Consider the following 22,121-nt stretch of genomic DNA (forward strand, 5'->3'; position numbering starts at 1 on the left):
TAGAAAATATTATATAACATTCATTCAATGTTTATCATCACAACACTGCATGACTCAAAATAATCACTCCATCATTCAATAAATACTGGAATAATCTCCATCAATCATGAACCAGATAAAAAAAAGTTGGGATGTTTAGCTTTGATCATTCACCATGGTCTACATTAACAAGATCTGAGATTGTATGAAAATAAAACTTTTTAACCAATTCAAACTAGAGAGTTCAAAAGAAAAATACCCCAGAAGTTCAACAACTATTCATTTTCAGAAAGAAAAGAAAGCAATATAAACATTAACAGTGATGAACAACATATGATTCTATTTGAATCGGATGTAATCTTTCAGATACTTGGGTTCTGAAACCCTTCTCTTGGGCCTTTCTCTACGTGCAACTTGCTCATGTACCAAATCTTCACCCAAGGGTATTTCACCACGTTCTCCATTTTCGTTGACAGATACATCATGCTTCCCTACTGATGAAGGAGCGATTATTATCTTCCCAAACAGTTTGAAAACAACAGCATCTGTGGCTGCTGTTTCTGAAGGCTCATCACTTTGTTCAATGCTTTGAGGCAACCCAGTTGCTGCTGAACTGCTGCTGCATTTCACTTCTCTGACAACCGGATCCTTCAATGAAATCCCAGGATTGTGAAGTTCATCATTGCCACCATTATCGTTGCCATCTTGAGGTTGGAGAGTTGTTATCTCTTGTTGAACCCAAGTATCAATGGTGTTTTGCTGCAGTGTGTTTTCAGAAACCAATAGATCCTCCTCAGCAGCAGCAGAATGAGTTTGGCATGACACAATGATCCTAGAAGTAGATTCCACTTCTGCAACTATACCTCTCACTTCATCATTTCTGACTTCCATCATATTCGGCATAATTGTAGCTCTTTCATCACTTACTGTACTACACTTGTCAGAATTGTACAAGACAACCCCATAGCCATCAGTGACCAGATTAGAATCATCATATTCACATTTACCATCCAGACATGTGGGCAACTCCGCCAATTTCTCAGAAACTAGTCCATCCCCAGCAACAGAATGAGTCTGGCATGGTTCTCCCGTTTCAGAAGCAGGCACCAACTCTGTGACCTCATCTTCCAAATCCATTATATCTTGCATAATTATACATTCATTACAAAACATGTTTATAGTTTCTGTAGTTTCTGACACATTCCCGCCTTCCATAGGTTGAGATTCATCATGGTTCAGATTAGTTTGATCTTCATTTTCATTGGTGTCTGACTTTGCATCCACAAAATTTACCTCATCCCTGTCAACAGTTACCTCATTCACTGGAGATTCTACTATCTCAGAAGCAGGTACAACCCTGTCAACAGTTACATCCTTCAATGGAGATTCTACTATCTCAGAAGCAGGTACAAGCTCACTAACCTTATCATTCTCTTCCATGATATTCTGCATAAATATATCACTAGAAACAATGCTTATTATTTCAGATGATTCTGACACATTCCTGTCTTCCACATGTTGGCATTCATCACGGTTTAAATTCCTTTGATCCTCCTTTTTATTGGTGTCTGATTTTGCCTCCACAACATTTATCTCGTCACTGGGATCATTTACTTCCCCATTTACAGGAGATTCTACTATCACAGAAACAGGTACAAACTCAGTGACCTTATCTTCCCCTTCCATGATATTCTGCATAACTATATCACAAGAAACAATGCTTATTATTTCTGTTGATTCTGACACATTCCTGTCTTCCATAGGTTGGAATTCATCATGGTTCAGATTCATTTTATCCTCCTTTTTATTAGTTTCTGACTTTGCCTCCACAACATTTAGCTCATCACTGGGATCATTAACCTCATTCACTGGAGATTCTACTATCACAGAAGTAGGCATAAACTCAGTGACCTTATCTTCCTCTTCTATGATGTTTTGCACAAGTATATCACTAGAAACAATGCTTATTATTTCTGTTGATTCTGACATATTCATGTCTTCCACAGGTTGGAATTCATCATGGTTCAGATTACTTTGATCTTCCTTTTTATTGGTTTCTGACTTTGCCTCCACAACATGTACCTCATAACTAGGATCATTTATCTCATTCACTGGAGATTCTATCAGAAAAACAGACTCAAACTCAGTGACCTTATCTCCCTCTTCCATGATATTTTGCATAACTATATCACTAGAAACAATGTATGTTGATTCTGACACATTAATCCTGTCTTCCATGGATTGGAATTCATCATTGTTCAGATTTCTTTGATCATCCTTTTTATTGGTGTCTGACTTTTCCTCCAAACCATTTACCTCATCCTCAGGATCATTTACCTCATTCACTGGAAATTCTACTATCATAGAAGAAGACACAAACTTAGTGACCTCATCTCCCTCCTTCATTGTATTCTGCATAATTATATCAGTAGAAACAATATCTGTTGATTCTGACTCATTCCTGTCTTCCGTAGATTGGAATTCATCATGTTTCAGATTCCTTTGATCATCCTTTTTATTGTTGTACGACTTTTCTTCCATAACATTTACCTCATTCACTGGAGATTCTACTATCACAGAAGCAGACACAAACTCAGAGACCTCTTCCATGATATTCTGCATAATTATATCACTAGAAACAATGCTTATTATTTTTGTTGATTCTGACACATTCTCGTCTTCCACATGTTGGAATTCATCACGGTTCAGATTCCTTTGATCCTCCTTTTTATTGGAGTCTGACTTTTCCTCCACAAAATTTACCTCATCCCTATTATCATTTACCTCATTCCCTGGAGATTCTACTATCACATCAGTAGGCACGAACTCAGTGACATTATCTTCCTCTTCCATGATATTCTGCATAACTATATCACTAGAAACAATGCTTATTATTTTTGTTGAATCTGGCACATTCATGTCTTCCACAGGTTGGAATTCATCATGGTTCAGATTCCTTTGATCTTCCTTTTTATTTGTTTCTGAATTTGCCTCCACAACATTTACCTCATTCACTGGAGATTCTACTATCACAGAAGTAGGCATAAACTCAGTGACCTTATCTTCCTCTTCTATAATGTTCTGCACAAGTATATCATTAGAAACAATGCTTGTTATTTCTGTTGATTCTGGCATATTCATGTCTTCCACAAGTTGGAATTCATCATGGTTCAGATTCCTTTGATCTTCCTTTTCATTGGTTTCTGACTTTGCCTCCACAACATTTACCACATCACTAGGATCATTGACCTCATTCACTGGAGATTCTACTATCACAGCAACAGGCACAAACTCAGGGACCGCATCTCCATCTTCCATGATATTCTGCATAACTATATCACTAGAAACAGTGCATATTATTTCTATTGATTCTAACCCATTCCCGTCTTCCACATGTTGGAATTCATCACGATTTAGATTCCTCTGATCCTCCTTTTTATTGCTGTCTGACTTTTCCTCCGCAAATTTGACCTCATCACTAGGATCATTTACCTCATTCACTGGAGATTCTACTATCACAAAAGCAGGCTCAAACTCAGTGACCTTATCTTCCTCTTCCATGATATTCTGCATAACTATATCACTAGAAACAATGCTTATTATTTTTGTTGATTCTGAAACATTCATGTCTTCCACAGGTTGGAATTCCTCATGGTTCAGATTCTTTTGATCCTCCTTTTTATTGCTGTCTGACTTTTCCTCCACAAAATTGACCTCATCACTAGGATCATTTACCTCATTCACTGGAGATTCTACTATCACAAAAGCAGGCTCAAACTCAGTGACCTTATCTTCCTCTTCCATGATATTCTGCATAACTATATCACTAGAAACAATGCTTATTATTTTTGTTGATTCTGAAACATTCATGTCTTCCACAGGTCGGAATTCCTCATGGTTCAGATTCTTTTGATCCTCTTTTGTATTGGTATCTGACTTTGTCTCCACAACATTTATCTCATCACTAGGGTCATTTACCTCATTCACTGGAGATTCTACTATAACAAAAGAAGGCTTAAACTCAGTGACCTTATCTCCCTCTTCCATGATATTCTGCATAGCTATATCACTAGAAACAATATTTGTTGATTCTGACATATTCCTGTCTTCCACAGATTGGAATTCATCATTGTTCATATTTCTTTGATCATCATTTTTATTGGTGTCTGGCTTTTCCTCCACAATATTTACCTCATCATTAGGATCATTTACCCCATTCACTGGAGATTCTACTGTCACAGATGCAGGCACAAACTCAATGACCTTATCTCCCTCTTCCATGGTATTCTGCATAACTATATCACTAGAAACAATGTTTATTATTTCTGTTGATTCTGACACATTCCTGTCCTCCAGAGGTTGGAATTCATCATGGTTCAGATTCCTTTGATCCGCCTTTTTATCGGTGTCCGACTTTGCCTCATCATTTACTTCCTCCCTATGATCATTTATCTCATTCACTCGAGATTCTACTATCACACAAGCAGGCACAAGCATAGTGACCTTATCTTCCTCTGCCATGATATTCTGCATATTTGTACAATCACTAGAAACAAAACTTATTATTTCTTTTGATTCTGACACATTCTCATCTTCCTCAAGTTGGAATTCATCACGGTTCAGATTCCTTTGATCATCCTTTTTATGAGTGTCTGACTTTGCCTCCACAACATTTATCTCATTCACTGTAGATTCTACCATCACAGAACTAGGCAGAAACTTTGAAACCTCTTGCCCCTCATCCATGGTATCCAGCATAATTATACATTTATTACTAACCATGCTTACAATTTCCACAGGTTCTGAAACATCGCCTTCTTCATTAAGTTGGGATTCATCAAGGTTCAAATGCCTTTGATCCCCTCTTGGTTTGGTGTCTGACTTTGCCTCCACAACAGTTACTGCATCCCTGGAACCATTTACCTCATGCACTAGAGATTCCGCCATCTCAAACGTAGGCCCAAACTGTATAACCTCACCTCCCACTTCCACGATATTTTGCGTAATGATACAATCACTAGAAACCATGCTTGCTTCCTTTGATTCTGACACAATTCCATCTTCCACTAGTTGAGATTCATCATGGCTCAGATTCCTTTCATCCTCAACTTTATTGGTGTCTGATTTCTGCTCCACTATATTTACCTCAATCCCTGGAGACTCCACTACCTCAGAAGCTGGCACAAACTCTGTGTCTTCATCTCCGTCTTCCATGATATCTTGTATAATAATACATTCATTAGAAACCATGCTCATAATTTTTGTTGATTCTGACACATTCCTATCTTCCACAGGTTGAGATTCGTCATAGTTCAAATTCCCATGATCCTCATTTTTACTGGTGTCTGCCTTTGCCTCCCCAGCATTTATCTCATCCTTGATGCCATTTACCTCAATCATTGGAGATTCGACTATTTCACAAGCAGACGCAAATTCTCTTACCTCATCTCCCATTTCCATGATTTCCTTCACAGTTACACATTCGTTAGAAACCATATTCATTATTTCCACTGTTTCTGAAACATTCCCATCTTCCACAGGTTGAAATTCATCACGGTTCAGATTCCTTTCATCATCATTTTTATTGGTGTCTAACTTTGCCTCCACAACACTTACCTCGGCCCTTGCACCATTTACCTCATTCACAAGAGATTCTACAACTTTAAAAGCAGGCACAAACTTCATGGTCTCATCTCCCTCTTCCACGATACCCTCCACAATTATACTTTCATTAGAAACCATGCTTATGATTTTGGTTGGTTCTGACACATCGCTGTCTTCCACATGTTGGGGCTCATCCTGGTTTAGATTCCTCCTATCCCCAGTTTTGTTGGTGTCTGACTTTGTCTTCAAAACATTTACCTCATCACAGCTAGCCTCCACAGGATCAGTTGGAAGAGAATCACACAAGTCAACCAACACATCAGTTGAAGCCCTCTCTCTTTCATGTGCAACAATGCCAACTCTATTCGACTTTGATCTACATGTGATGATATCATCACCTGTTGATATTTTTGTATCCTCATGTGTTCTCCAAAGGAAATGTCTTCCTGAACGTGTTCTTCGATTGCATGCAATGACACGTTTCTTCAGTGGAGTTTCATTCAGCTTCTTTTGTGAATCAACATTCAGTTTTGAATTCCTTTTTCTACCAGATGCCGTGAAGCCAGTTTTGGTTGCGGTCAACTTCTCACTCTTACTACTCTTTCGTTTCTTATCTTTCTCCAAGCAATCAAGCTTATGACTTCTGTAGTAGAATTCAACACAATCAGCAGTTGTCTTGTGGTCAAGGAAAGAAGCAACTTTTCTAAAATCTTTTCCAAATTCTTGAAATTTCTCCAAGTAAATCTTTCTCTCCTCTGATGTCCAAGGGTTGATCATAGCCCGTTCCTTCTCAACGGCCACTGGATCTTCAACCACCCCATTTCTAGATTTAAACATTGAAACCATTTTATCCTTTTCATCCAAAATCAATGGTGGCATCTTCAAGATACTTTTCTTAGCTTCATTTTGGGATTCTGAAAGCAGTTTGCTTGTAAAATTTATCATTTCGGATGTTGGAACCAAGCTTAGCTTCTTTCCTGCTATAAAAACAGAAGGAAACCAGTAAAAAAATGGAAGTATAATTATTATTACAACAAAACCCTAATTTAGAATAAAACAGCTATCCAATATAAATGTCACGGATCCATAATAAAAACAAGTAGTTTATACAAATTTATAGAATGTTGTAGCTACACGTGGAGAAAACTAGGTGAAATTTTTACCTTAAAAGTTAAGAAATGTAACTATTAGTTTAGAAATAGAAAAATGTAAACACTTAAATACTCCCCCTTTCTTTTTAGATCGATATTATTTAATTTTTTTATCAATCCAAAAATAAGAATAATTAATATTTTTAACTTAAAAAAAAATTAAATAAAACAAAAAAAATACGAAGCTTGATAAGGAACTAAAGATATATATTAATCTACTTGTATTCAAACATATATTTCTATTTAACCTTTCTTCTAAATCCACCTTTCACTATCCAACAAGTAATTAATTCATCTTTTTTTTTTTAGTATTTTAACAATTTTTATAACTTCATATCTATCATCTAGCTGCTCTCATTCACGCGATTACAACAATTTATTATCATTATGATCAATAACAAGATACATCAATAATTTTGGATAACTTTTCACTTTTAAGATTTTCACTTTAAGAATTTTTGTGTATATAAATCATAAATGATTTATTTCATATCTATAATCTTCAATAGCAAAGTGTCTATGACAATATGGGAAATTTGTATTAAAATGGTGTAATTTTATATAGAATATATGAGAATTGATAGTTTTGAAAATACTATGACAAAAATATCATTGAAATATAACATGACTTCATTCTTCTAAAGTTATCATCCAACTAGACAATTTCTAAGGGAGCATTAACAATAAAGTCGTCACGTAGTAATGACTTTCGTTCAATAAATTTTTTAAGGAAGTTGTGTTTACTAAACACGACTTTAATTAACAAAAAAACATTAATTAACTAAAGTTGTTCTAAAGGGTAACAACTTCACCAAGGATTGAAGGAGAAAGTAGTATGTATGTATAACGACTTCAATACAAATTCAAAGTCATTTGTTGTTCGATGACTTCTTTTTAGGATTATAATCCAATTATCCAACCAAAGAAGAAAAAAGATATACAAATAAAGAGGACTTTTCTATCAGAGTCGCTTTTTGTGTCTCTGAATACCTTCAGAAAATGGCTAATAAGTTCAGGATATCCATTATAAGTAATTGGGGGTAATGAAATTATCATCCACCATTATTGTTGTCGTGGTGTCAGATTCAACCCAATAAGCACCACAGGGAACTTTTTCCGCTCTTGATGGACATGGGAAGTTTCGTCGTTGGTGTGCCACCTATGCCTCAGATCAAGGCAACGGTGGAGATTGAAGACCACCATGGCCAAAAAAAATAATCCACACATAAGCTAGTGCATGCATGGTGACCATGAAAGCTGCCAACCTCCAAGCAAACCAATACATGTTCAAGCTTTGAATTCAAAGAATTGGTATGAGTCTTTGAATCATGATGATCTACCAATGTAATTCCTAACCACTTATAACGCATTACCCAAACATTCCAAGTAGTTTTACACTTAAAGAACAAATGACTCATGGATTCCTCATCCTCTAACCCCTTAACCTCCAAATTCACTCTAGTTACTATCCTATTTACTAAAACCCTCAAAGTCGAGACTTTTGTTGAGGGTAGAGCCTTTATTTTCCAAAATATTTCGAACATTGAGTTACTTTCCCCACCTACCTCATCCTTTACAATCATATAAGCCGATCTAATCGAGAATAATCTCATCCCTCCCCCTCCAAACCCACCTATTGTGCATCTCCTTAACCAATTTCTTGTTTTCCAATAATCTCTCCAACTGTTCCACTTGACTCTCACTCAAACAAACTCCTTCTCCATACCAAGATCCATTTCCATACTTTGTTATTCCACTCCATTGCTTGATTCATCTTTAACCCTTTATCCTTAGCCAAAGAAGCAGTCTTGAAAATTTACTTTTTAAGTCCTCATTTTCTAACCATGCTTCCAATTTCTCATTTGACATTGTCATCAAATTCGACTTTCCACTTCCCTAATTTTCATATCGCTTTCATATCCCTCCACAACAGAAAATTCTTATTGTTATTATCTTGAACCATAAGATTCATCCAACCTCTCCATACTTTGATTATAATATGTCTTCCATAACCCCGCTTCATATAAGTTTATTCTTCATATCTATTTTTCAATGAGAGTGACGTTAAACAGTCTTATATCTATAATTCCTAACCCTCATAATTCCCTTAATTCACCTACTTCCTCACATGACACCCATGCTATTTTCCTCTTCTTAGTAGAATACCTTTAATTGATTAACAACATTTCTTAGTTAATCAAAGTCGTTATTAATAAACACGATTTTCTTATATTTTTTTTGAATAAACATAATGAAATTATATGATGACTTCAAAATTACTCATTTACTCCCATGAAAATCATTTTCTTGGATGACAGACTTCAGAAGTAAAGTCGTGTCATTGAAATACGACTTACTAATTTTTATAATATTTTTTAAAGTTATCCATTCTAATAAATTGTAAAATTACTATTTTTAGGTAATTGGGTGAAGCAATAAACAACAAATACATAGTTCGATCATTGGAGTAACTAATATAGGTAAGGAAACAAATTGCAAAAGTAATGTCATATTTTTAGCAAAAGGGAAGTGAGAAAGAATGTCTTACCAGGGAAAGGAAAACGATGACGAGTAGAGGATCGATTCCTGTGGCAATCACTAGTGATAGTTCGCAGGCTCGACTCAAAATTGCTATAAGATGTTGGCGAATTTTTTCTGAGAGATCGTAAGAGCATGTCCTTTTTCCATAGGTGATCCAAGGCTTTATATTTATTTATTAAAACTTTTTCCTTAAATCTACCAAACCATGCTTTCTCCGCAAACTTTTCCTTTATGACTGCATTTTCATGGGAAAGTGAGCTACTGCACATGACCTTGTGACATTTTGTTGGCCAAAAATTATCAAATGCTGCACTTGATCTTTCCACTATTTCTCTATTGCAAGAAATAATTGTCTTACACAAAGTATCTTCTCCACTATCATGCAAGTGATCAAGAGAAAGAGGCCTTTTCTCTATATTAGAGGGTGCAATTGGCAATGCCTCTGGAATTTGACCAGATTGAAATTCAGATTGCATTGTCTTCAATTCATTTTCAAGTGAACTGATTTTTGTCTGAGTCTCCTCCAATACTTTAGAAATGATAGTTTTCCATATCAGCACCTTTGTCACTGCATTGGATCCTCCTAAACCAGAGCTCAAATCCGAAGACTCTAGCAACTTAATAACAGAAGCAGATAAAATATCAACCTTATTATGGTCCCCAGTTGCAGTTTTTGCATGTAAAATATCACCCACACCTGCTGCAAAGCAAAACCTGGATTACTACAAACAACTAATACATATATAGAAGGACAAAAAATGTGAATTTCCATACATAATATACATTCCAACTCTTGAATAAATCTGTCTCACCAGATATCAAAGTTCTATTTATTAAAATTCTATATATGATAAGGTAAACCTCCACAAATCAGATGACATTACATTATTAATAATAATAATAAACACTTCTACTTGTTAAGTTTTCTTTCTATATACAACTTTCTTTCAAACACTAATATTTTCATTTTCTTTCATCTTTGCATATCTAGTATAAGTACATGAGATATAGGAACATGTATAATACAGAAATGAACATTTTCCTCTTTCATGATTATTTCAAGAAATGAATTAAATCCATATTATTCCTAGTCTTTGCATATTTATTAACTTTTGTAAACTTTTTATATCTATATATACATCTATTCAAAAACTGATCTAAGGTCTACTAGAAAAAGCACCAAAGAGAGCAATATACCTGATAAGGAACTGCATGAAACAGAAGTTGGAGTAGAATCAACAGCAGATGTTGAACTTACACCTTCAACATCTCTTTTCTTTTTCTCAAACTTAGCAAGTCCATCACCCCAATTCAACCTAGGCCTCTTCCTAGTCTCTTCAATCTCATCACTACCTTCCCCTAATACATTCATGTTCTTGTCCTTTTCCTTTCCAGTGTCTCCATGATAGAATCCTTTAGAACGACTCCATCTCTTGACCATATTCAACTGCTCAGAACTCTCCTCCTCATTGTTCTTATTGTGATCATTATGGTAATGTTGTTTTGCATACTGAAACATTCTCCCGGTGTTTACAGGATCTATATGTGAGGGAGGGTTTAGCACGTTATCAAAGTGTTTCTGTGTAACATTTTCCCAGAACTGGGGTCTAGGGTCCCTGGGGGCTCTAGTTTTTCTGCCATGGGACTCAGAGCCAGAGGCATCAACACCAGTCAGTGTTTTGAGACCTATACAGAAAAAAAAAATGTTGATCACAATGGTAAATAGAAGAAGAAATAGAAAAAAATCTATACACAACAACAGAGGTGTGTGTATTTTTGTATTCATAGATGAAGAAAAAGGTATGTGTGATAACATATAGTATATTGAATCACTGTAAATATAAGATTTAATACTATACAATTCACTATTTTAAAATCAAATTTTCGACATATTAGAGTGGAATATGCTTTGTTTAAGTATGTTTAAAGTTTATTTATATTTTATGTATATGATTGAAATAAATTAAATATAATATTGATCACAAATAAATACTCATATTTACCTATGTATATACTTGGGACAGCAACAATAATCCATGTATACCTATGCATCCTTACCCTTAATAATTACTTGTACTTTATTTATATAAAACTTATAAACATAAAATAAATATTACAGCAATTGTTTATAGAAACCTGAACTTTACAATAAAACTTCGGTCTAATCAAATTTAAAGGTCTTAATTTAATAAAAAATAATAAATTTCTTACATTATACATTTACAATGCATGTCAATGTAGCGCTTAATATTATAAAATGTTTTTTATAAATATTTTTATTTAAAGGGCATCAAATAAATATAATAAATTTATATTTTTAATAACTAAATATATTTTTATTTAATGTATATTTTTGCTAGAATTTGTAAACATTTAAATTTTGTAGCATAACAATAAAATTACTAAAGTTAGGGGTGTTCGTGTGTTGGATTAAGAGAAACTTATTATTCAACCTACTAAAAACATCATATTAAGTTTTATATCTTTTTTATGTTAAACTCAATCCAACTCAACCACTAAGAGAGTTCTGGGAGGTCCTGTGAATGCCTTGGCAGCATCTGTCAACACAGACTTCCTGCTGGAATTTTGCATTCTATATGGGTGATGCAAGCTGGTGGAGGTGCTGCAACCACAGTTTGGACTAAGGCAACACTGATGTTAATACTTCGGCTTTTTGGTGCAGGTGTTTTGGTGCTGCTAAGGGGTGTATTACTGCACACAGTTTTTGTTTCTTTCTTAATGCAGGTTATCATGTTATACAGGAAGCAAGTGAAGGGTGATGTGAGTAAAGGTAGCCAAATGGCCATGGAAGTGGATTGGCAGCAGGTCCAGGCATCACTTTGGCATTACAATTGCTGTTTAAGTTGTGCTGGTCCTAAGCAATGGGAAGGGAGGGAGTTTTTATACATCTTGCTGTTAGTTTTATAAATTTTCAGCACCTACCTTGCTATCAGGTTTATGTCTCTGCTGGTGTTTTGCAGAACTGGTTTAAGATTTTTGAGTTAAAAGGGGTGTATCACTTAATTTTGTTTTGCTTGATGAATACTTAAATTATGAGTGTCTTTTTTTTTTTTATAAAGGTTGGAACACTAAAAAAAATTGGTTGGATAAAAATTTTAAAAAACTATTATTTTTGTTAAAAATTATAATTTTCAAGTATTTACTTTAATTGAAAAATAATGTAATCTTTATAAAAATTATCTTTTAATTATATATTTTTAAGTAATTTAATAAATCAAGTCATAATAAGTTTATCTGTGGGATTATTCATACTAATATCATCACTTGACTCGTAAAAGGATTTAAGTTTTTGACCTAAACCATCTTCATATGAAAAACAATCTTGTTTGGAAAAAGAATATAATAAGTAGGTATGGTTTGGACGCTAAGGAAACAAAGAAATCATGTAGTTTTCAATAATGACAATCTGGATGCAACTGATATTTTTTACATAACTCAAAGAAATGTCTCATCTACTCAGATTGGTGTTTCCATTCATCTTATGTGCAAAAATGTTGGAATAGGTTAGTTTAAAGGATTGGTTACATGTTATGTTTTGCTTGCTCTGTATGGTGCTACTGCCTTTTTCATGTTATACATGTTAGAAGTTTGTCCCTGGAGCATATTACCTTGCTTTTGTAGGGAGAAACAGTCCTCCATAGGAAGGAACGAATTGTAAACTTCTACAACATAGCAAAACCCACAACATGCTATACTTGTTAATGATAGTTAACATAAATATAGGATGTGTTGTTTATTTTAGTACCACATTGAATTTTTGTTTTTTACAAGGATGGAAGTATCCTCAAGTACTTCATTATTAATTTTTTTTTAAAATTTGATCAAAATTGATTTAATTATAAATAAAACTTAATCTAATTTAATTGGATTAGATTATTTAAGATTGGTCATTGATAACCCACCCAATAAAAATCTTAATTACAATATTGTAATGTAAGTATCTATCAATTATACGCATTTTGTAATCATTTCATAGATCCATCTTAAAGAGCATGTTACAAATACCATATTGCTAAACATTTTGAATGCACTTTATCAAAATTGTATGCATTTATACAGTTTTGATAGGCACTTCAAATAGTGTAGTAGTCAAGATTTGTATGCAGCTAATATATCTCTATCTAATTAAATACTAACTAATGTGACTGATTGATTTATAATTAAATTTTACAATTCTGCTATGGATGGAATCTAATTGATAAATTTAATTAACCTAGTTATACTTTTTAAAATTATTTGACTATATTGTTCCTCTATTACAATCACATAAACTGTCCAAAGATCCTAATACAATTTTTCTTCTTATTTTCAATTTTGTAAGTGTCTATGAATTGATAAATGTACAAAAGCAATGCTACAAACAGTTTCAAAAAGAATGAGTGGATGTACCTGACAAGGAACTGTGACCAACAGAAACTGGAGTAGCAACAGAAGCTACACTTTCACCATCATCACTCTCAGTTTTCTTTTTCTGAAGCTTAGAAAGTTCCTCACCCCAAGTCAACCTGGGCCTCTTCCTTGTTCCTTCACTCTCACTCACCCCTCTTCCAGAATAGAACCTTCCATAACACTTCCATTTATTAAAGGGCTTCAACCCCATAGAACCCTCCCTCTCATACTTCTTATTATGATCATTATCAACATAAAGTTGTTCTGTACAGTGAAGTCTTTCTGGAGTATTCATAGAATGTGCTTGAGAGGGAGATTCTAGCAGGTGATTAGAATGTCTATTGCTAGCATTTTCACAGAACTGGGGTTTGGAGTCTCTAGAGTGTTTAGTGGTTCTGACATAGGAGCCAGATCCAGAGTTATGGCTAGGATCCTCCAGAAATTGGTTCCTAGCATCACCACCACCACCAGGTGATTTGGAACCTATATAGAAAAAACAAATGAACATGTCACCCATGGGTACAAAGAGAAAGAGAAAAGAGAAATATATGCAAACAAAGTATGAATTAATTATCATACCTATAGAAGAAGAAAAAAAAATCTGATAATACTCACTTCTGCAAATTAATATATATATAAATATGTATATATAATATGTTGTGTATATGAATGACTAAAATAAATACCATTTAATTATCCTATTTTCATATATAATAGTTTCTTAAATTTCTTTTATTTAAATAAAGAAAATATTTAGTTCTTTATTTTTAATACAATTTTAAATAAATTATCTATTATATTCATTAAAAAATTTCTCACCAACCAGTTTTTAGGTCATAATAAAAATAAGGGTATAAATTTTTTATAATATTTTTAAATTTTAAAAATACAAATAAAAACAATATTTTCTTTATAAAAAAGCATGAATACTTATAATATTAATATTAAAAAAATATTTTTAATAATTTTCATTAAATACACCTTTGACTTGACGATAAGATATATGAGTTGTATACTGTGTTATAGTATCATCTCCTTGTTCATATTTGGAAAAAAATGTACATATTTGTTCTACAATATTCCAATTTAACTACATTATAAGTTATCCAAAAACTAAATTTGGTTCATAGTTTGGAAAATAATTGAACCCTTTTTTGTTCTTGTCAAAGGAAGAGATAGAGATAGAGAATGGTGTGTTTACGTTTATTTTTTAATTAAAAATTTGAATATTGAACATTAAACAAAGCATAGACTTTATAATAATTATACAATTTGATACTTATATAATTTTGACATTAGTATTTATAAAATCTAATTAAATTTAACCAAATACATTTTTTATCCACTCAGAATTAACAAATTTCGTTATATTAAATTATTTTTAAATATTAAAACAAATAATGAAACTAGTTTTTGATACATAGTTAAAATGAAAACTAGCATACCCTTATTACTCATTAAATATATTTAAAAAAATATTTGTTTAGTTATTGTTGTTCATAAAATAATTAGAAAGTAATATAATTAAAACAATAGAATAAAGTTAATAAAAAATTTAATGCAGTTAATAATTCTCAATAATATAATACTTTCGCATGTATAACTTTTTCTCTAATATTAATTATTAAATATGTTTATTAAGTACAATGAATAATTATTAATTATATATCAATGACTAGTTTTGAAACAAAAGAAGGTTTCTTTATGTTTATTATTTAATTTTATTCACAACTTAATAATACAAATAATATACTATTGTTTTTTTTTCAAATAAAAATGTTTGTAATATAATAAAATGTTAAGAATTTTATGGATTTTGTAATAGTATTTTTTTATCCTAAATTTTAATATTTAAAGCAAATGGTGATATGATAATTTCAAACCTCCTTAAGTATATTATAGATAGAGAACTCACCACCACCATGAGCTTGTTGAAACCTATAAAATCCATGGTGTCTTGGAGGAAATTCATTCCTCTGGTGCTTCTTTTCCTGTAGAAACCTTTTTGTTTCCATGTGGGTTTTTGAGGCATAGAAGATCAATGATAGTATAATTCAGCAGTCCACGAGAAATCTAAACACACAATTAAATCAAAATAGAATTTAATTAACACAAAATTTCTTGGTATTAACACAAACTTTTATATTACTAACACCAATACCTTTAAATCTTGTACAAATCTCTTGAAAATTTTGATTGAAATTAAAATAATTAGAAAGTGGAGAATGATGGTAAAGAAAAAATTAGTCATGAAAGGGAAATAAGAAACACATAACTAACTTTGAAAAAAAGAGGGATAAATAAAAGATTAGAACTCACCTTGAGAGAGACAGAAATAAGAGACACATATCTAACAAAGAGAAAATGAGAAATGAAAGAAAAAGAATGTTCATCTTATAAGAGAGAGAAAAGATGAAAAAAAAAAAACACACGTTTTGAGAGAAAAAGACAAAAACATATATTATAAAAAAATGATGAATCATAGTATGGGCCACCTTTACAGGTAGTCTATAATGTATCACACTTTTAAGAAAAAAATACTTTTTCAACGGTAGATGCATTTGAGTCTCATGATAAGATCTTATTGCAAACCATACTAGATTATATGCAACACTCAAACAATTTGTTTGAGTCAAACATTAAATTGCAAACTAAAGGAAAATCTTCAAATTGAAAAAGTTAAAGCTTGAAATCCTTAGAGTTCTCAGAGTTTATTTTTCTAATCTATATTATGATTATTTTCCTCTGAAAATTGAGATCTGTATCTATGTTTCTCATAAAATTTTGATTGTAATTAAGATAATTAAAAAGTGGAGAATGGGATGACACAAGGCAAAGTGTTAATCGAGAAAGAAAAACAAGAGAAAAAAAAAACTAGTAGATGGAAAAAGGAAAACAAGATATAAAGATCTCACCTTTAAAGAAAAAACAAGAGACACAAACATAACAAAGAGAAATGAGATAGAAATAAAAGGAAAAAATTTAGTTTAAGAGGGAGAAAATGAACAAAAGATAGAGAACTTTGAGAGAGGAATATACAAAACAAAAAGGGATACTAAAAAAAATGAATCTTATAACTTTATAATTGTCCTACAATGCACCACCTTTTTCACCATCTATCAATGTTACTCTTGTGACATCTTAAACAATATTATGTTTGGCTTAATTCTTGAATTATGAACTTGTGCTTGAAATCTTAGAGTGCTCTAGATTTGAATTTGTGTTTTTCAGAAAATTTTGCTTGCAATTAAGATAACTAGAGAGAATGGTAGATGGGATAATAAAAGGAGAAAGTGTTCTAATGGAGAAAGAGAAATGAATGCAAAGAGAGTTAAGTTGAGAGAGAGGAAGAGGGATACAGATCTCACCTTGAGAGAGAAGAATAAGAAACACAAACCTAAGGAGAAAAAGAAGAGAAATAAAACTCACTCTAGGAGAGAAAGAAACTCAAATAAGTATAAAAAAAAGGGGTGAATGTTATTGTGAACCACCTTTTATAGGTGTCTATGATGCACTACTCTCTTCTCACATTGAATCTCATTATGATATGTTATGCAAACCACACCAAATTGTAAACAAAATTTGCTTGACTCAAACCTTGAATTACAAACTAAAGTTATAATCTTAAACATTGAACTTAAGCTTGAAATCCTTAAAAGTGTTGAAAGTTTGTTTATTTGATTTTTTTTTTTTGTTTTAGCTCAAGAATGTTTAATAATTAATATAACTAAAGAGATAACTTGAGAGAATGGAAACATATGCCTAACACAAAGAGAGGTAAAAAGAGAATTAGGAAAAAAATGTTATGAAATAAAGATAGAGATAATAAGACACAAACATGCACTAAAATGAGGGTAAAGTTATTTTGGACCACCTTCAATCAATGCCATTCTTGCTCCTAAGCCACATGGATAATTGAGTCATTAAAGCCATTTAGCAAATTTCATCAGTTTTGTCAATCTTTCTTATGTAACCCCTTTTTCCTTCACCTGCCTCCTCCTTTCACATGCCAAGTCTCATCACTCCCTCTTGTTGCTACTTGCTACTCTTCTTTTGCATGAATGTTACTTTAATATCAAGGTTGTGAATCCCTATGATAATTTATTTTGTTTTTGTTATTTTTACTTTTTTAAAATTAAACTCTGCTATTGAAGTTATGGAAAAGATAAGATTTCGTTTTGTTTCAGATTTGAGTTGGCTACAGATAAACATGTAGAAGGATGAAATGAGTAGGATTAATGATGTGTTGAAAGGGATGAAAGAGCATACAAGAGTCATTAATAAAAATCATAAATTTAAGACTTGAGTCTCATAAAATTTACTAAAATATATACACATAAAATAAATTAAATTTAAGGCAATAAAATGTTAAATAAAACCATAAATTATAGAAATAAAAAATTATTATTTTTACATTCAAAGAAATTCTAATGTAAGAGAAATATCTCATATATACAAAAATCATTTCCATTAAATAATAATAAAAATAAAATTTAAATTAAATATTTTATCAAAAAAAGAATAACTAATAATTTATAACAAGATTTGAAATATTTTATTATCATTAAATGAATGATGATGATTTTAGAATTGTATTTTTGTATAAATATTATCATTGTGTTTAAAATATATAAATTAAAATTTAATAATATTAATTAATTAATCAATTTTATAATATTTTTTTATTTAATTATACTATTATTTTTGTGATTAATACAATATTAAATATTTTTAAGTGAAAATGTAACATACCATTATAAATTATATTTTATTAAATATATCTTAGAACCCCTTCCAGTAATAATTTTAGATGTGGGGTGACAATAGATAGAAGAGAAAGATGGTGCATGCATATTATTTATGAAGGTGATCCTGAGCATTATTTAAAAAAATAAAGTTAACTATGAGAGACAATAGGTGAATCAAGTTTATTTAGAGTTTAACAAAATAAGTTTTTTTTAAAAAAAAATTCTATCCTTTAATAAGATTATTTTCCATTTAACTAATATTTTTCCCTTTCGAGATGAAACTGACAACACAGCTAAACAATGAGTTTTTTTGATTGAATTAAAGCAAATTGCATTGATTTTCAATTTACCAAACGTCTATGTAGCAAGTCATGTTTCTTATGTATAACGGTACTTGTTAATTATTTTAAATTTAAATAATGTAAGTTATAATTGAAAAATAAGAGCTTGTATATTTGAATATTAGTATTAATCAAGTCGTTACTCTGGTGTGTTACATGTATATATGCAAAGTCTGTCACTGCAAGTCTGATTTTATTTTATTTCAAAACAAAATGAAAATCTTCACTCCCCATATTGGATTTACGTTTTGTGAACAAGAGAATGCATAAATAATTGAATTGATTGCTATTTTCAACTGTGCAATTAATTTAAAAGTTTGTGTAAGTGTTTTAAGTTTTTTACCAAATAAAAAAAGAGCAAGTGATATAATTGAATCATACGAGAAATGTATAGTCCTTAAGTACTACATACCATTATCAACACAAATTTCAGTCCACTTATTAAGAACACCATGCAATATAATTAGAAAAAGAATAGATGGAATGTGAAAGGGCTATGGTATTCAAGATCATAAAATATTACTCATTTTAGTTGTGTTTAATCTCTTCAGATCATATAGATCATGAAATCATAAAAGCAACTGAATTCTGAGAATCGTTAGATTTCATCTCTTGAATATCATTAGTAATAAAGTGTTTCAGAATCGTCAACACTAGTATACCAAAATGGGGAGGGTACATTAATTTTTTTTATAGGCAAGAAAAAATAAATTAATATGAATTACTTTAGAGGTGACTTAACCTTCTTTATACATAATTATAACACAACAATTTCTCAAAACCCCTTCTAACCTACCTAATCCTTATAACCTTAAAACAATAAACACCCCAGCCAAAAGAATAAACCTTGCATAAACTCACTTAATTGAAAACATACAAGCCATAGGATCAATGCACCACTCATAATAAGTAAAACAAGCAAAATCAGATTTAGATGTTACTCAAGACCAAACTTTTAATTGAGCCAAGGTAAACATTTCTGAATGGTCGATCACTCCACCTTGGAAAATATGCTTATTCCTGTGCTTCCAGATTTCATTTACTATTGCAATCCAAACACTACTCCAAACAACTTTAACCTGGGCAGATGCATTTAACAAATTAAACTACAAGAAGTGAGAAACTGGATCAACATGATCAACCGACAAAATCCCCAACCATGTAAAACACTATTTCCAGACAAGTCCAACAATCCTGCATTCAAAAAACAAATGATTTGTCGACTCCACTCCCATCCTGCAAAAGCTACAGAGGTTGTTATCAACCAAAACCCCACGCCTTTCCAAGTTAACTTTTGTAGCAACCGAATTAAACAACACCCTCCAAGCAGTAAACTGGGTTGAAGGCAAAGCATAAGACTTCCAGAGGGATACAAACAAACTATCTCCCTCGCAGGGGCATCTTAATTTAGCATTAACAGACTTTACCGAAAACCCACTATCCTTACCTACCTTCCAAACCCGGCTATCTTCAATACTCAAGACCGGGGCCTTTCCAAGCACCTCTTGTAACAGTTGGGCTTCATGACTATTTTCCCGATCAAATAGACCTCTCCTCTAGACTAACTTCCACTCCCAACTATCATTAACCCACTCCTCGCAAGACTCTAAATTACCTTCCTTGCCCATCCAAACATCTTTCCAGAACAAGATATCCTTCCCGTTTCCCACTCTCCACTCACAACAGTTCTCAAAGGTTCTATCCCACTCCTTCATCCCCCAAACCCCCTTCAAATCCCTCCACCAGTTGGAATCCTTAGCATTACTCCTTTGATCTTACAAGATTTTCCAACCTCCGTATTTAGAGTCGAGAATTTCCTTCCACAAACCACCATTCTCAGTCTCCAGATGTCAAATCCACTTTCCCAATAAAGCCACATTGAAAATCCATAAGTTCAAAATACCAAGACCGCCAGCTTCTCTAGGCTTGCAAGCCTTTTTCCACAAAACCCACACTATTTTCCTTCCTTTTGAACCCCAACCCCACAAAAACCTTCTCTAAATATTTTCAATCTCCTTTAGCATAGCAGAAGGCAACTTATACATAGATAAATAGAAAAGCGGGATAGAAGAAAGAACCGACTTAATGAGACAAACTCTCCCGGCCAACGAAAGAAATCTACCTTTCCATCTCAACCTACTTTTAACTCTTTCCAGCACTCCGTCCCAAAACGAGACTCGCTTGTGGCTCCCCCAACAAGCAACCCCAAGTATTTGAAAGGGGTTTTCATCACATCACAATTAAGGATTGTAGCAAACTGCTGAATCACAGTGTGGTCAACCCCCACCCCTCCAATTCTACTCTTCGAAAAATTGACCTTCAAACCAAAGACTAATTCAAAACAGTGCAAAAATTGACTTTCAAATTGCAAACAAATTTAAGGTTAGCTTCACAAAGAAATAGAGTATCATCCGCATATTGAAGCATATTTACCTTAACCTTTTGTACCCCAACCTCTAGACTCTCCACCAGATTCTTCTCTACAACTTTCCTTACAACACCTGTCAATCCTTGATATGATTCCACTAACATGATAGAGATATTTCAAGGACATGTTATGGATTCAACTTGAGTTGGAATATGATTAGGCACTTTTCTAGAATTGGATCAATGTTCTTTCATTCAAGAACTCACCAAATCATAAGCAACCAAGCCAAAACTCATATGGAAACCCATTTTATGTCAAAGGAACCGATTAGAATTAGCAAGAAAGCAAATGAACCGATTAAAACTACCTAGGAATCAAATGAACCGAACAAAAACAAGATAGGAAGCAAATGAACCGATTAAAACATCCTAGAAATCAAATGAACCGAACAAAAGTAAGAAAAGATGCAAATGAACCGATTACAATGACTAGAAATACCTAAGACATGTTTTAGAGTTTATTTGGGAATGGAAATGGATGAATAAGATGGAAAGGAGAAGATAACTTATGTGGTTGGAGTCCTTAGAGAGGAACACGGCACTTGAAGGATGCAAAGCTTCAAGATGAGTGTAGAATAAGAGAAGACGGTGCTTGAGGTTCCAATAGTGCTCTCAAGATAAGACTAGAATAAGAGAAGACACAAGTCTCTCAATCACTCACCAATTTGGGAGAATTTCTGTACTCAAAATATCAAATCTATATTAGAAAGACTCAAGCCCTCCTTTTATAGGAGAAGGACCGATCATGAGTGTACAAGAAGCTTACAAAAGAAGCTAACCAAGGTTACCTTGTAACTCTTCCACTTCTAGCGCCTAAAGTGGAGGAGGAAGGAGTACCTTTCTAGATTTTTCTAAAGCTAATATCTAAAGATGCTTTACACAAGAGGTATCTTTAGGTTTCCCTCTTAGCACCTACCTAA

At 32.6% G+C, this 22,121-nt stretch overlaps 1 protein-coding gene across 1 annotated transcript; it reads right to left on the reverse strand.

The window, feature by feature from the left end:
* Positions 1–318: 318 nt before the first annotated feature.
* On the reverse strand, positions 319–21,306 carry LOC137838296 (uncharacterized). Its single transcript, XM_068647546.1, has 7 exons — positions 21,208–21,306; positions 20,915–21,091; positions 16,005–16,035; positions 13,686–14,168; positions 10,473–10,961; positions 9,475–9,972; positions 319–6,560 (listed from the first exon to the last, which is right to left on the reverse strand). Exons 1-7 carry the CDS (start codon positions 21,304–21,306, stop codon positions 319–321), a joined length of 8,019 nt encoding a protein of 2,672 aa, XP_068503647.1.
* Between the last annotated feature and the right edge of the window lie 815 nt (positions 21,307–22,121).

Source organism: Phaseolus vulgaris, chromosome 4 (assembly GCF_000499845.2).
Source record: "Phaseolus vulgaris cultivar G19833 chromosome 4, P. vulgaris v2.0, whole genome shotgun sequence".
NCBI classification, from domain to species: domain Eukaryota; kingdom Viridiplantae; phylum Streptophyta; class Magnoliopsida; order Fabales; family Fabaceae; genus Phaseolus; species Phaseolus vulgaris.